The sequence below is a fragment of the Anser brachyrhynchus genome, assembly GCF_964034855.1.
Source record: "Anser brachyrhynchus genome assembly, chromosome: 2".
NCBI classification, from domain to species: Eukaryota; Metazoa; Chordata; class Aves; order Anseriformes; family Anatidae; genus Anser; species Anser brachyrhynchus.
The window spans coordinates 34,914,167-34,931,197 of record NC_137695.1 but is presented as its reverse complement, the minus strand read 5'-3'; the positions used below and the strand labels follow the sequence as shown (position 1 = coordinate 34,931,197).

Genomic DNA, 17,031 nt, shown 5'->3' with positions numbered 1-17,031 from the left:
GCTGGTAGGAAAACACCCTAACTACCATTTAGAGAAGGGCAATAACATCACAAAGGGGCTGATTCCTGTTTCTGTCCCTCTGACCTGCCAGTGGCTCAGCAGATACTCAAGAATGTCATCCCAGCTTATATCTAGTCTCATTTTCATCTTTGGTATTTGAAGACTCTCGTTTTCAATGAAATGCCCCCCACTTTAAGTTTATAAAGGAAAAATGACATGTTTCCCAAAAATCAGAGAATATTATGGCTTCTTAGAAGTACTTTTTTTACAGAGAATATCATTTCATGCCCCCTCTCATGGGCTTTCTGTGTGTTTTGCTCACAAGGTCCCCATGACCTGCACTGCTGCTGGTCAAAGGTGGGTTGTGTTGTATTACAGCTTGGAGGACTTCTGACAGCTCCCACTACAATCTTCACTCTGATTTACTAAGAGCTGCTAGCAACCTGGATTTGTCAAAGTTATCCTTGTACCTTTCCAGTGCCAGCTGCCTGAAATTTGTAGTTTCCCCCCCCAAGGAGACTAAGCCAAACTCTTGCTGAGACAGTAAGGCAGACACCTTCTGTTAAACCATTAGAACAAAGACGTGATTCTCTGCCACTTCTGGCAACCATCACAACTCAATGTTCACCCTGTAAGTCACTTCCACTTCCCACTGTAGTGAAAAGGGGCCAACACAGGTCCCTAATTACTGCTTGATATGGCAGGGAGACCTGCACTCACCTAATATCTATGGTAAAATCCTCCACAACGCCCTTAGAAGAAAAAAAAATCTTGTAAATTCATTCATTTATGATACTTCCAAATGACAAAGTTTTTATCTGATTTAGAGTTGACTCATGTTATCTAATTAGATCAATTAATGCAAATTATCGTTACACTGCAAACTTGACAGGGAGATGTTGTAGTCAAATCTCTGAGCAGAGCTATCAAAGGAGAGGCACAGCTGGGGGGCACAGCACGAGGGAAAAGCCCACCTTATGGTATCGTATGCGGAGTACAGCACTTAAAATTTAAAGAATATGGCTGTAGTATATAACCCTTCGTGGCTGGCAAAACCACATAATCAAGCCTTCTTAGGTTACATAGAAAGAGGTAAAAACGTGCAACAGACATACATATTTTGCCTGTAAAAACTGCTTTCTTTGTTAGGAACCATGTGAGGATGAACAGGAGAGGTGGTGGGCTGGGTAAAGGCAATGCCTGTAAGCCAGCCTGTTTTGGAAACAGTCATCCAGCTGGTGAAGAAATGAGAAGCATCCATCTAAGGTACCTTAACTAAATTTTAAAGCAGAAATATACCTGTGGGTATTGAAGGGCTTGTACTTTTCCATGTGTGGCTATTCTGCTGTAGGGTAGCAGATGTTTCTGTGCAATGTGGTGTATCGACAGACAATGGACATTTGAAAAGTTTTGAAGTTTAGGTTGGTTCCCTGATTAAATGATACAAAGGAAGAAGAGAGTCTAAGGAGAGAAGGAGGTAACAGAGAGATTCAGCATTAACCAACTGCCTGGAGTTTCCCTCTGAACACCAGAGGAAATGTGGTACGCCTGGTCAGGAAGAAACACACTTAAGAAAATTTAAATATAGCATCTCGTTGTCTCGGCCTATTTCCTTGACAGAACGTAAGGCTGAAACACCTTTTCTGTTGCTGGTGAATTTCTTTCTTTCCTTCTTTCTTTTTTTTCTTTTTTTTTTTTAAGGAGCTGGTAAATCAGGACATTTAAACGGAATGAAAACTGATTTCTTCCCACTTAAATGTAGTTCATTATTAATAACCAGGTCTGACTCACGGTACAGGAAATATATTTCAGTCCACACACGCTATTGTGACAGTCACCATGCGTGCTGAAGCACAAACACTCTGACGTGCACTGCGCTGCAGCAGAGCTAGGTACCACCACTCATGTGTAAAGAAATGTAAAACATCTGGCTAAGACAGATAAGGCAGCCAATTTAAGATGTGTTTTTAAGCGGTTCTCAATGCAATTCATCTTTTAAAAGCAGATTTACACCAAGGCCATGGTGCAGCATTGCAAAGCCTCATGTCGAAAGTCAGTAATTTTCTGACATTCCTGATTGCTGATGTGAAGGCAGCAAATGACCGAGGTAGAAGTTAAAAGGTTTCAAATACAGACGTATTAAAAGCAAGTTAACATCTCTAACTGATCTCATTATTTAACTTTGACTCTTCATGCTCAGAAGAAAACTGATCATATCAAAAGGTGCCCAAGCCTTTGGATTATAACATTCAATTAACAAAGTTTATTTCCTAATTTAGATAACTTCATTAAAATTTACCCTCAAGTTTTACAATGAAGTGAAAAAAGTACCAGTGCAATTGTTTTGAGCAAAACCCTCTGTACCATTGCTCATGGAACAGGATTTGTACAAGGCTGTATTTCCAGCTGACTTCACTGCAAAAAATTGAACAACAGTAGTTGTCATCTACATGGTAGAGTGAATGCATGGATAAATACAAGAAAATCATCCCTGAATATAAAGAAGAGTTTGCATCATAAATGCAGAAAAACGTTAAATGGCAATCCTTATTTTCTTCCATATAAAAGAAACCAATCCAAGCACAGAAAATAAATAGGTGTATTTTGAAGGGAAAGAAGCTTAAAAATGGGCCGCAGGGCCTTGTGGAAAGAGAAACACGAAAGATCTCCTAAACAGCCAGGCACATACTTACAACTGAGCTTCCTAAACCCTCATTCTTAATTGAAAAGAACATACCCCTTTGAAAAAGAGTGCTTTGCATCCTCGTAGCTGTGGGAGAGGCTGCTGATTTGCAGCACCAACAGCATTTCCCACAAGTCCCTCTCCGGGCTCTCCTGCTCCCATCAACCCCATTTTTTTGATGGCAGGACGCCTCCAGGGCTCATCCTGTGCCTTCAGGACTGGGTTGCCCTGGGGTGTGTTTAAAATCTGGAATTTGGTCAGAGCATAGGGCGAGTTCACAGCCTGCAGCGAGTGTAGTGCTGGGGCTGGGTGTTCATCATGGGCAGAGGCTGGAGCTGCTTGCAGGTCCAGGAGAAACAGAGCTTGGAAGGGCTCTGGCCTTGCAAAGAGCTGGTCGTTAGAGAAAAGCAAATAACTTGGATTACGAAGAGCTCAGCAAACATACATATGAACTGGAAACAAGATAATGTTGGGCTACATGTATTATAGCACATTGTTAATTGTTGTAATCAGTGACTCTAAAAGTAGGGCCACTATATCCTTCCCATCATATTTAATTCTTAGCCCGAGTTTCCTCCCACTTTCTTTCTTTGCATTTGGATGAATTACCTCTCCAGTGTAGGATGATTTTTTTTTTCTTAACTCTAATTCTACAGACCACAGCACAATGAGCCCTGCATCTGGAGTCCCCAGGTGCTTCTGTAATACAGATAAATAAATGACTGATAACAATATTGCCAGATAATAAAATACGCTGGCCTGATGTGAACTGCTGCATTAGTTAGGCAATTTCCACTCAGGTGCAATTTCTCACACGGTCCTAAACCACCAACATGAAGCAGGAGTTTTTTTTAATTTACATTAGTCGTGTGTGTTAAATTACTCTGATAATTTATTATTAGGAAACTATTATTAAATGTTAAATTAAACAACCAGATCTGACAGGATTTCAAACTCAGTGATAACTCAGGATTTGTGAATTATGGGCTGGAGGGCTGACATGTGTTTGTAACCCTGGGTCTTCGTGAGAAGCTGGCCCCAAGGGATAGATTTTTGCATTGTTTTCTTATTTCGCTGAAATCCACATGGACCACTTTCTTTGGTCACAGTCCATCTATTTGGTTCACACACAAGATATCCCAGCTATCTTACAGCTGGCATAATTTTGGTTTGCTTTTGAGAACCATCTGTTTTAGATGGCAGCACAGAGATTGACATAAACCACTTGCTTTTTGCCAAATCATGTCTCCTGTAAGGGGAATACTTTCACACCCATGAAAGCTGTTTTGCAGAGCTGTGTATATACTAATGAGCACAGTCCCATGTAGTTTTACCTTCTCCTATTCCTGGACATACAACGTGCAGATCTCAAGACAGATTTGGATTCTTTGACCAAAAAAAATTACTGCAAAATTAATATTGGATTAAATTTAGAAAATATTAATTTAAGTACCTTGCTGAGTATTACTGGAACAGTATCAATGTCCAGTTTTTCTAAGTTTGTGAAATAGTTCAGTTGTGCGCAGTGGGAAGAAGCATGTAGGCATCTTTTCCTCTCAGTTACGATTTAGAAAAGAATATTATGAACCTTGAAAGTAATCAAAATGCTTTTTAATTCAAGAGAAAACACAAATTCATGAAAGAAAAGATGTTCTGGGAAATACTTCCTAAGATTTTTATGTTTGTTTTTTTCCTTAACACTCAAAAACCAAAAGCCTTTCCAAATGGAATTAATTTTTACTAGGGTTATTTTTTGGTCATGTATTTTTAACCTAGTGCTGTTTACCTCTTTTAAAGGGAGGGGGCTGTAAAGCACCTGTTCAGAGCAAAGCAAAGAGTACCACTTCCCGTAACAGTTTGCTTTGGAAATGTACACAAGGCACCGTTCTCTCGACTTTGCCATTACACAGCCACAGCTGCTCATTTCTGGTATGCTGTTGTTTCTCCTTTCTCTGACCTCAGCTTTTCACAAGCTGTAAATGAAAAATCTCAAAAGACAAACACAGACTCTGTCACAATAAATTCTGGCATATCTTCTTCTGACTTTTGTTTTAAAATGTTTGTCTAGGGTCTGGTTTGAGGGCAGGATACCTATCAAGATCACTCCTACCTCGTCTACCTCACGTGCTTGCACTTCCCTCCAGCTTTACAGCACCAGTACCTCCCTGCTTCCTCGTGGTGGAAGCTGTGGTGGGGTTGTCTTCTCCTCCCTAGCCAGTCACAGCCACCCTGTTCAGGATGCTCTGGCAGAGCAAAGCTGCCCTGCCTGCAGAAAGCTGTCCATGCTCTCTGCCCACCACCAAATCAGGGTTTCCAATTCCTGGATGACACGTACGGAAAAGTTCAGCTTGATGGGTGACTCTTTCCCACCAAGAAGGGGGACAGTAGCTGAGTAATGGGCACCTACACCATATCAATTGGGTCTGTCACCAGCCACAGGAACAACGTTTCACTCCATGGCCAGAGAGAAGGGGAATAGCCATCAGAGGACTAAACATTTGTGTATTTTGGCACAGAAGATTTCCAGAGCTGAAAGCATAGTGATGGACTGGTTTTCTGGGGATGGAGAGAGAAAAGAACAGAGAGAATTTCTTGTCTTAGAAGAGACAATATACGGTTTTATGGGAGTATCTGGATTCCCTCATTTGTTAAATCAAAATTGGGTGTAACTCAGGGACATATATTACAGAAATTGCCAAAGGTAAAGGTGGACTGCCTTTTAAATGTTTTACACCTATCTATGTACATTACTTACAATTTCAAACCCTCAATAAATAAACAACAGAATGCTTCTATGGTTCTCACTTTTTGTTGTTTTTCCTGGCACTTCCTCAGAGTCTGACATAAATTTCAGCCTTTGTTTTAGAAACAAGGCTCTATTTCTCATGGTTAGAGAGAAAAAGATGAAAAGGTTAAGCTTAAAGTCAAAATACGGAAGCCAAGCCAAACGAATCCAGCATTTATCTTCATTTCACAGCTCATTTTTCTAAGCCTATCCTGCAGTTTGGGGAGTTGATCCAATATTTTCAATGTCGTGGTTGTCAAGAATGGTATATGAAATACACAAGGAAAGTAAGCCCTAAGCACGTTGGCCTTCTCTGTTGAGGTTGTGTCTGCCAGGACAGGAAGGTTTTAGAAAGAAAATCATAGCATGGTGTGGATAGATGTATGCTGTGTGACTGCTTTGCCTTGCCTCACCTCTGTCTTTTACAGCTCATTAATAATAAACCTGGCATTTTTTAGAGTTTTCTAGTTTTTCTACACATATGGGTGTTCTTTAAGTTCAAGATAATTCAGGTAATGGAGTGAAACTGCTCAGCATGAGCAATTAGCATGCACTAATTCTCCTTTAACTCTTTCCTTCTCCACTAGGGCACATTTGCAATGACAGTGCTGAGCAACATGAGTTTAGTGTATCACCTACAGATTTTAACATTTACGCAGTCATTAATATATGTGTATAGTTACTTGGAATAACCAGGAATTAGAGATAACATATAGCAGGTACCTCAATAATCTCCAGTTTTCTTTTGAATAATTATTCCAAGAAGCACCATATGGTGGCCTCTCAGCCAGCAGGTCCTGGCCTGCAGCTGGTAGACTCCTGTGGCACCAGCAAGTTGTGGCTGGAGTCCCTCTGAACAGCGTCACTTCACTGCCTTTGGTGGCAGTGGTTTATACAGGGGGCCCCAAACATTTTTATCATAGAACCATAGAATCGCCTATGTTGGAAAAGACCTTCAAGATCATCAAGTCCAACCGTAAACCTGACCTACCAAGTCCCACCACTAAACCATGTCCATTAGTGCCACTGGTGGACTGCTCTTACTCCTCTCGATTTTAACTGTGAAACCCATCACCAAGCTTGTAAGTGAAAATACTGCTGCTGAAGGCAAAATTCGCCCATTCAAGTGACATCTAGATGTTTTACAAAAATGAAAAAAATATTTTATGTTTTACTGAAGAAAGTGTGATCACAAAAACTGGCAAGTCCTGGGAACCTGGTAATGCTTTGTGAATACACCCAGCGTGCATTTTTAAGGATCTGGAACTGACTTGCACTGATGCATCTTTCCTGGGGGCAACAGCCATGTGAAAACATTTAAACATCAGGAATGAGATGGAAATGCATTAACCTTCATGCTGATTCTTTTCCAACTTGGAACATTTAATGTGCCTTATTACACATTATCCAGTTCTGGTGTCTAAAGAAAAGGAATTGTGCTTCTATACCAGGAACCAAGAATCAGCATTTGTGTCATGTTGCATATGATCATACTGCAAGATGAGTCTCTCTGAATTAAAACCACTTAAGAACAAGGGTAACGCATACTTCCATTATATTATGTTACTTTGAACAGAAACATTGGGGCATTCCTCAGAAGTCTTTACATATAAGTAACTTCCTTAGTAGGTTAGTGATGAAATTAATTAAAAAGATAGAAAAAAAAATCTGGAGGCAGTTCCCCTTGTCCCTCTCCAGGTACATTCTTGTGGTGAAAACAAACTATGAATATCTCCAAATGAGAGAAGTGCTCAGAGTGCAGGTACCCAAAGGCTTATAATTTACCAGCATGCTCCTGTGATTAAGCAGCATGCCCATTAATTTAAGCAATATTAGATGTCTCCTTTTTGGCACAAGTGGCTGTACAATTGTCCTATGTTATGAGTTACTTTAGATACTGTTTTCTGCTGCTTTGCATATTGCCAAAACAAAAATGTTATACCTGTTTCATTTAAAATTATTGGTTCAGGCTTACACCCAGGCTTCAAACCAGTTTGGAGGAGTTAGGAGAATTAAGCCATCACTTCATTCCTTTGTATTTTGAAATTTAATTTTAATACATTTGTCAATGTACATAATAAGTTTTTAGTATGGTGATTCTGAGTAATCTCCTCTCGGAATAGTATTTTCCTAAATTATGTGGTACATGATAAATTATTTTAAACAGTTTTGTATAAATCCAACAGCTGAGTGGAGTTTGAGGCCTCTGTAAATGATGCCTTTATATTACTTTGCATACTAATTACTGTATTAACTGTGACAGTGTTGTTGTCCATACTACTTTAGACTGCAGGGAGGTTATAATTCAGTTTTAATTGTTTAAAACCATTCTTTGCTATACCAATGACAGGAGTGCTTGTTTTCATTTAGTATGTTGTATTTTGGAATGCACAAATAATTTATTTAAATAAAGGTATATACAAATATGACGAGGGAAAAACTCTACAGAATTCAGTACAATGGCTGCATGCACTGGGAATGACACTATGATTCGCTTCAGAGGAGTGGAGTGTGAATTGAAAACTAGGAAAAGTTTTGACGGTGTGCTGAAAATCCCATCACCACATCGAAGGATCTTCAAACCTGTAACATATTATGAATAGAAACCTATTAAACACATTTTAAAGTCCCTTCTGGGAAATCCAAAGTTAGAACTACTTAAAATTTTCATTTTAATAATAGTACCAATAAGGAATACTCATTCACATTTGCAGCTGAAGACTCCCATCAAAACAGAGCAATCTTGGATGGCCAAAATCTAGAAAACTATGATATGTTGAAATACAAACATATTTTTAAGAGAGATTTTTAGATTTTAATCAGGAGTAAATGGTTTTCAAAGGGAATACACTAAGGCAAACAAAATCATGTTATGCTGTTAGCACCCTCAAACAAAACCAAAGTATCTATCCTAAAACCATCCTAAAATATTATCGTCATATTCTGTTGCTCAACATCAAACATTTGAAATATATGAAAGGGGTCCTGAGTGCAGGATTTGATCTAGAGGTCCTCTGCTTGCAAATAGCTGTTCTGACTATGTAGAAAGATGTCCAGCAAGTGGGAGAACATGGAGAGAGACTTGGAGAAGTGGATTTGCCATAATTTTTGCTATCTAAAAGTTGGGTGTCTAGTCTTAAGACCCAGTCTGCCTTCACAGTCACTGCAGAGACACTGGCACCTTGAGAGGGCTACTAATCCTGCTTGTTTTGGGATGGAATGGCTCATTTTGGAGATAGTCATCTCTCCAGTTGACTGCAAAGAGAGCCTAGACAGCTACTTCGCACTAGACACTTAACTTTCAAAGAGGCAGTTATTAGAGGGGATGCATAGTGTTATTGAGAATTGGAAATTTTGTCATGACTCCATAGGATACACAAGATCAGAAAGACATCTCCTCATACTTTTGCTATAAAAACTTACTTATACTTAGGTGAAGGTGCTTCCTTTTTTTAATTCCTAAACTTCCTAATTTCCACCTGGTTTCCATAAGAATCTCTCTAAACTTTCTTTGGGTGCTCAGGCATACACCTAGACTGGAAAATGCTATGGGGCATATTTTAGTCGGGGAAAGTGAAGGGTTGAACTCAGCCAGCCAGGCTGAATACAGTTAAGCTGTTTCTTAACACCTCAATGTTCAGTTTCAGGGATTGCACGAAATGTGTCTTTCTGCTGCTGACTCACTGACTGGAAATTACATCTGCACCATAACTGGCTGTGTATAAATATTTCTAAAACATGTACTTCATTAATTTAAGTTCAGAATAATAACAGCCTGCCTTTAATTCATTTAGCCTAGATGCCTCCAGGAGGAATGTTTATGCAACCACACTGTACTTGAGCAAATTTGATGTGTGTCCACCCCTGCGGGGCTCCTCTAACTTCCCCACGAGCTGTCCAACCCTTTGGACAATTTTCACCAAGTCAGAGAGAGGTACAGATATCTTGGAGATAGTAAGTTCCCGATGTGCCATCAAACACAGGACTGTACAGAAATAAGATATACCCTCACATGGGGGGGAAAGCTGGAGCAAGGTTCAGAATCCATGTTGGCTTTTATCCTAGAAAACATATCCATAGGAAACTAGACATCATTGTTCCCAGTACTCACATAATTGTCATCGACGAATGACAAACACCCTGTTTTTTTCTCAGTTTAAAGTGCTGTTACAGGGGGGTATGAGATAAAAATCTGTTTCTCATCAATTCTTGATCTTAAATGCATACTAGTTTGTTAGTTTGCTCATGAGTCTTCGCTCCCTGGCGTGTTATAAATAGCATTATTGAAACAATAACAACCATAAAGTTCTGTTGTGAAGGAGGGAAAATTGCAGAGAGTATTAGACTTTGTACTACCCTCTGTGTTGCCTCAAATTCATGGCAGCGGAAATTTCCCATTATATGAGGATTCTGCCTTATCATTACAAAATACAAAATAGTCTCAAACATTTCACTGCACTCTGTGCAGTTTTTTTATATAAGCATCTGCAGAGAAAACCGTTTCCCAACAGCTGTGGTTAGTCATCAAACCCAAGTCAACGTTTCCCTATGTGTAGAACTGTGAGTCTCATGGACAACCCACTGATGGCAGTCAAAATTTTGGTCACCTCTCAGTGACAAGATCATGCCCAAAAGTTCGCTGCTACAAACTATTCCGGTCAAGTATTCGACTAGTTTAATCTAGCCTTGCTCAACTGATGAAAATACAGAGATTGTAGACTCCTGAGATAACTACTGCATAAAACATTTATTTCTGCAGCAGAAGTATTATCAGCAAGCATCAGACTTTCAGTAAAGGCTTAATCTGAGCTTATTCATGCTTTCCTGTGACTAAAACTAAGGTTTTCTTTCACAAGCCAAAAAAATAAAAAAAGTATTTTATTTTTTCAGCATAGGCAAAAGGAAATAAAATTTTCACAGCTGCGTAAATTGTAGTCACCAATATAGTATCTTACATTACAGCTAATGTGTCGTTCCCTACCTAGAAAAATATAGTACATACCTTTGAAATCCCACTGTTGCTTGAAACGCTACTGTTCTTTTAAATCAAGTGCAATTAGGAATATGAAGGCCTTTTTTTTTCACTTTGCAAAACATTAGGTACAAAAGTAGTGTGAAATAGAAAGATCAATCACAGCCTTGTATTTGTGTATAAGTTAATATATCTGTATACTCACCACTCACACATCTTTAAAGCAAAAATGTAAACCCATTTGAGTAGCAAATGAATAAATATATGCCATCTTTGGGGATTCAGTATGTAAATGAATCACCATCAGGCATCAATGTACAATTCTGTAATTTCTATTGCAATAAAGCCCAGTAAGGGGTAACTTTTATGGGAATGCTTCCCTCTGTTCAGACAGCCAGTATTGCCTGTTCCCAAAACAGGAAAATAAGGAGCTTGGACTTTATCATATCTGGTATGGCATTACTTGCATTCATAAGATGGCTCTAGCTCTTAAAAACAAAGGATTTAATTATGCTTATCCAGCTGTTGGTGGCAAGCGTTTTCTCCCTGTGAAACATGTTTATTGATAATGGACAAAACTATTATATGCAAGTGAAAAATGAAAGCCACCACAAAATATCTTCATACATACCTGGATCTAGGAATATTTTCTGTGCTTTCCCTCAACAAGAGGTCTGAGATCAGTGTCTCTGGGCTTGATCTCTTTCCATACCTAAGGGAAGAGGAAAAAAAGGTATATGTTTGTATATTTCAGTATTTAAAAATGAAAACTAAGTAGAGAACCGTCAGGCAAATCTCAGAAAAACTCAATAGAGATGCTATAAAGGAAACTTTACAGCAAGTATTTTAACTTAACTTGACTTAGTCATGTCAGAAAATGTTCGTTCTTCAGTATTTCTTTCAATATATTTTTTCCATTATCATGTTATATGATAGTATTGAGAAACTCTGAATATTTATTGATTCAAACCCTGCTCCTGGATATTCTAGGACCTTGCACCTTACTGATGTGAGCGTGAAGAAAGGGGAAGGAAACTATGACATGACCTCCAAGCACATCATTTTTGCCTACAAACCCGGTTCCATCATCTCATAAACTTTATCATTGTTTAGATGCTATTCATTCATCGGAAATTACATAAATGAGGAGTCAATTTATCTATTTTGTGAATAGTAAACAAAACTCAGATAAGCCATTGTATATAAAGAATTGGCCAAGATTTTTTAAAGGCAGCTAATATATTTGGGGATGCCTACCACATACCACATTAAGTCGTAAAAACTAAGCTAACCAAGGCAATAACCACTCTTGAACTATGTGCCTATGGGAGAGAAAACTCTCCGAACCAGAATTTGCTTAAATGAGATATCACCTGCAACCTATGTCCTATACCTACACAATGGCTGTCCTTCTATTTGTTTTTGTTTGTTTGTTTTAATCATGGATATTTCATCATACATTGCTCAACAGATAAAATACTGCAATTCCAGGTTCTAGGAAGGAATTTGCTCTCTTTTTCTCAGAAAACAGAAGCAACACTGAGCAGCCAGCTTGACAGACACTTCATCACTATAAGGATTCATTAGCTTAACAGTGATAACTGTAAGCAAACGCTCCCCTGGTTGGAAAGAATTAAGATCACGGTTTGTAACTTGTGTATGTAATTAGTCTGAATCACAAAGTACATTAACAGATAATAGCTTTGTGAACGCCACTTGAGTGAAATTCTGGCTCCAGAGAAGTCAAAGGTGTAATTAAGGACTTAGATTTTATCCATGGCTATCAAGATGTTTCTCCAATGGCTTGATCTAGATTTTGGGGGAAAAAACTTCCCAATATAAACTATATTTTAAAAGTTAGCAGTTTTATCTATTTATGTCACATCTTTCTGAAAAGTGGAAACGTACCTCACTTAATCATTTTATTACTGTTTGTATTCTTGCCTCACCGTGATCATTTTAGTGCCTCCCATGTCCCCCCGAAAGACAAAGTATAAGTTTCAGATTTTTAAAGTAAATTTCTTAATCTAAACTGACCAAAAGAAGGTAAAATGCTGTTACAATATTGCAATCCAGAATAATGCTGAATAAAATGCCTTGCACTCCATCACCACAAAGAAATTTCTTTCCTTCTAGTACCCTACTTCAATTAATATGGATGCAACCTGGGCTTCAACTGAGGGGGAATCTAATTTGCCATTGTTTTTAAAACATTATTTAACAAACCCAAAACTTTCTCCAGCAGCTTATGCTTGGGCAAAATTTCTATTAATCTCTCAGAAAGTTTTGTCTGATTAAGAAATGGGTAGCAACCCTCAGAAGAGCAGAGATTTGGTCAAATAATGAAGAAGACTCAGTTGCGAAGAACTACTACTGCCTTTTATATGAGTCCCTTTAGTATGGCAAGAGTAGTGCTGCTACCTGTGCAGGACAGACCCACGCTGTCCTCACACAAAGCTGCACACGAGGTGACACTTGGCTGCGACTAACTGGAGTGCTCATGGAGCAGCCGTTCCTCCCGAGCCTCCAGTCTGCCCTGTAATTTTGCCACTGGGAAACAACCATGCTACAGCCGTAATAAAAAGAGGTTGTGAACAGCCCTGAAAGCAATGCCTTGATGCAGAAGTTGATCTCTTCTTGTTGAAGCAGATGCCTCCGGAGATCTTTGCTCCAGCTGCTTTGTGCTTGCTCCTTGTCTACCCTGCACAGCTCCGAGATAATATGAACACAGAAAGCCAGGCCTTCACTTGGCATCTGGGGAACACTTTTATCAAGTACCTTCTGTTTTAGAAGAGTCAGACTCAAAGCTTTGAAAACACCTGGTCAGGTTTATGCTCAGCTTAGGATCTGCTCCCTTCCACATTAAAGGTGTTGACATGAAGTGGGAGCATCAGTACTGCCAGAGTCAGACACATTTTCAGATATTCCCTGCCTTGCCTCTGGTTCAAGCTGTTTCCAGCAGGAGTGGCCTTACTGTTTTGCTACAACACAGAGGAGCTATAGATGCAAGAACAAGCTATGGGGGACATGAAGGGAAGAGGGCCTGTTGGTGACAGGGTTTAGAGGTAGTACCAAGCAGCAGGAGGAATTATTCAAGGAAACGTGTGCTCTGAAGAAAGCCCCCTCAACAGTGCAGCAGAGCGGTATGTGGCAAGGACATTTTTTTAGGACAGAGGTGGGATTAATCCAAAGACACATGGACATCTGCAGGGCTGCAGGAGTCTGTGCTGGTCACCTTAGGCTCTCCTTACCAACAGCAAAGATCTTGCACCTAGGGAACAACGGATCTCATCCAGGACTGAAAGAGGCCTGGTGACTTGCGGGCTACAAGTACCAATTTCCCTCAACTATCCTCAAAGGGATATAAAGCTGATGTGCCCAGATGTCTAAAGCCAAGTGAGATGGATGTGAAGGAGAAGGACCCTAAAGGAGAGAGGGAGCAAAGCAGCCACACAGGCAAGGGCTAAAGACAAGAACAGAAAGATGGTTTGGAACGAGCTTCGTGGAAGCTGGAGTGAAGACCCTGTGGGCCACGGCTGCTCACAGGAAATGACACTCAAATGCTGTTGTTAGGCCAGAAGCAGCAGTCTGGATGTGCCAGAAGGTTATTCATAATCACATACACATCAAAGAAGACTAGACAGATGAAGCTGAAGAGAGCAAAAAAAAAAAAAAGCATCAATCTCATCCTTTCCCAGCGTGCTCTCACTGCTCCAGCTCACCAGCTCTATCTGCTCAGCTCTGGGCTCACCCGTCCTCAGGAGGAGCGGAGCCAGCCCCCAGGACCCTCCATTTCCCCTTGTTACAGGGCTCCCAAGTGGCACCAAGCACAAAAGGCAGAGCCAAAGAAGCTTTAATAAAAAAGCAAGCTTCGAGCACATCTGAAACAGACTGAATGAATCAAATTTTTAGATCCGCTCAAAATGCTTATAAAACTATTGATTCCTTTTGCAAGTGACTGTCACTGCCAAAACAGCGAAACCCCAGGAGCTGTCACTTTATTTCTGTGCTGTTAATTCACCACAGAACAGAAAGAACACGCTTTTGTTTGTTTGTTTGTTTAAGCTAAGCTATCTAGCAACTTTAAAACATGTACCACGAAGTTGGTGATTTTAGCTGTCAGTGTTCTTCTAATTCCAGGTCAATTCCGTTCCTCTTAAATATGAAACGGGGGCAGGGGAGTAAGGAGGAGGAAATATTGGTTGAACCTGAACAATAGAATTGAAATTCTGAATTGTTTCATCCATCAGCAACAACTCTTTGGTTCACTTCAGAACCCAAACACACCCATGAGACTGAAAGCAGTCTCAGTCTCCGAGCTGCGGGCTTGCACCCCAGGCATGAGAAAAGAAAGCTGCACAGTCAAAATTAAAGCAAATGCACAGTGGCAGATGAATATAGAAGGGGGGGTTAGTTTGTTTGCTTTTGTTTGCTCTTTAATGCAACCTGGTTTTAGACAGAAGCCACCTTTTAAATCAGAAATGAAAGAAATAAGGGAAGAGATGTGAACCCAGCCTGGAGATCCCACCGCACGGGAAGGTGCTGCAAAGGAAAAGGGCAGCAGGGGCAGAAGTTGAAGAGCAGATTATTTTAGCAGCTATCTAGACAAAAAGTTATGAGAACAGAGACTAATGCACAGAAGCATGCCGCACACATGAGCTGGTTGCGAATATTGCTTTAAAAGTCCAGGACTGAAGAGCTGCTGTTCTATCAGCCTCTTCATCTGTGTTATGGCATTAGCACACTGGCAGACAATGTCATGGGTTTGCTGGGAAAGCTCTCAGCTACACGATAGCCTCCCTTCTAATTTAATTCCTCAGACTGCTACGGGGACAAATGAAAGCCTAATTATAGATCTCTCATCTGTTTTTGATATTAAGCAAATAAATAAATACACCAAAGCTCTCCTAGGTCACACACTGTTCAGGGACCTTAGGGGATGTTTCTATTAATCAGTCTAAACTGGACAGACGCTCCCAAAGAAAATGATTTTATAGCATAAGTTTCACTTTTTTCAGACTGAACATTCACTACCACTGTATGCAGCGCAGTCATCCTCAGAAACCCAGCTCAGAGCAAGGCAGCTTTGGGTCACACTCACTCCTCTTTCAGCTTGGGCACGGGTTCTTGTTTGTGGTCTTGAGAGAGTTTTTGTTAGGACGAACGGGCTTTTTGGCACTCGCTGCTGTATTAAGTAGCTGACAAACTATAAAGCATCGGAACTACTACAACTCCTCAGCAAGGACAGAGGGGAACTTTTTTCCCAGCAAAATCTTCACTAGAGACAGCGGCAGCAACAGAAGCGCGAAACTGCTCCTCCTGCCCTACCTCACCCTCCCTGGGGTGAGTTTCATTTTCCCTCAGTTTTGGGGGGCTCTCCGCATGCACGCTGCCCTGCGGACATGGACACCCTGCCCTTTCTGCCAACTTGGATGGTGGAAATCCACCTCCAGTCCCAGGACTCGCACTCTTCAGAGGGTGCCCGACCCCTGCGTCTTCCCCTGCCGGTGGTTCCCCCTCACCCCGAAGGAAGCAGGGCGAGACCCCCGGCTCCGAGGGGACACCCCACATCCCTCCCTTCCACCTCGCCGAGGAGAAGGGCCCCGGCACCTACCTCTGCCTGGTGATGAGGTTGATGTAGTGCCTCAGCGCCGAGTAGTATCTGGCCATGTCCTCTGCGGGGGCGTCCTCGCCGGGGCTGTCCGGTTTGGAGGGGTACGCTTCTGCCAGCGTGCCCAGGCAGACGAGCAGCGACAGGGCGAAAGTCAGCACCGACACCCACAGCCTCATGGTGCCCTGCATCTGCACGCCGGGGGTGGGGGGGGGAAGAGCCGCCGTCAGCGCCCGCCCCGACGGCGGAGCAGCGCGGACGCCCCCTCGGCGCCGAGCCCCGCGACCCCCGTCCCCATCCCCGTCCCCGTCCCCATCCCCATGCCCGTGTCCCATGTCCCATCGCCATGCCCATGTCCCCCCCGTCGCGGTACTCACGGCGGCGGCTGCAGCGGAGGGAGCGGCTCCGGGCGAGGCGAGGCGCTTGTGCCCGTGGGTCGGGGCTCCCGAGTGCGGGGCTCCGCGCCTCGCCGGGCTGTTTTAAGGCTTCCCCGGCAGGCAGGAGGGGCCTCGGGCGATCACGTCTCGGTAGCCCCGGCCCCCTTCTATCCCCCCCCCCCCCACCCTTCCTCCAAACCTCCGCCCGCGCCCTGCCCCGGGAGGGCCCCGCCCGGCGGCACCGAGGGGGCGGCCGCCCCCGCCGCCCCGGCAGGGAGGGAGGGGGAAAAAAAAAGGCAAGGAAGTATGTGAGGAGGTTTATAAGAAGGGTTCGGGCGTCCAGAAATGCCACATCGGTGCCACAGTCTCACACCTACTAAATAGATCAGTCTTGAGGGTCACCTGCTGCAGCAGTGAAGCTGTACCTCGGTGCTCGCTCTGCCCGGGTGGTCCCATACACCCGTGTCCAGGGGGCTTTCTCAAGTGATTTTATTCTGTTTTATTTATGTGCCTGAGCAACACGTCGCAGGAAAGCCCACCAGAGCCATGGGATCGTGTCCTGACCCATGGTGGGTGACCGCTGCTGAATCCTTTACGCAGCAG

General features: G+C 42.1%; 1 protein-coding gene across 1 annotated transcript; it reads right to left on the bottom strand.

Annotated features, from left to right (window-relative positions):
* Positions 1-7,761: 7,761 nt before the first annotated feature.
* Positions 7,762-16,586, bottom strand: NPY (neuropeptide Y). Its single transcript, XM_080582689.1, has 4 exons — positions 16,429-16,586; positions 16,055-16,242; positions 11,072-11,152; positions 7,762-8,051 (listed from the first exon to the last, which is right to left on the bottom strand). Exons 2-4 carry the CDS (start codon positions 16,240-16,242, stop codon positions 8,027-8,029), a joined length of 294 nt encoding a protein of 97 aa, XP_080438815.1. The 5' UTR covers positions 16,429-16,586; the 3' UTR covers positions 7,762-8,026.
* Between the last annotated feature and the right edge of the window lie 445 nt (positions 16,587-17,031).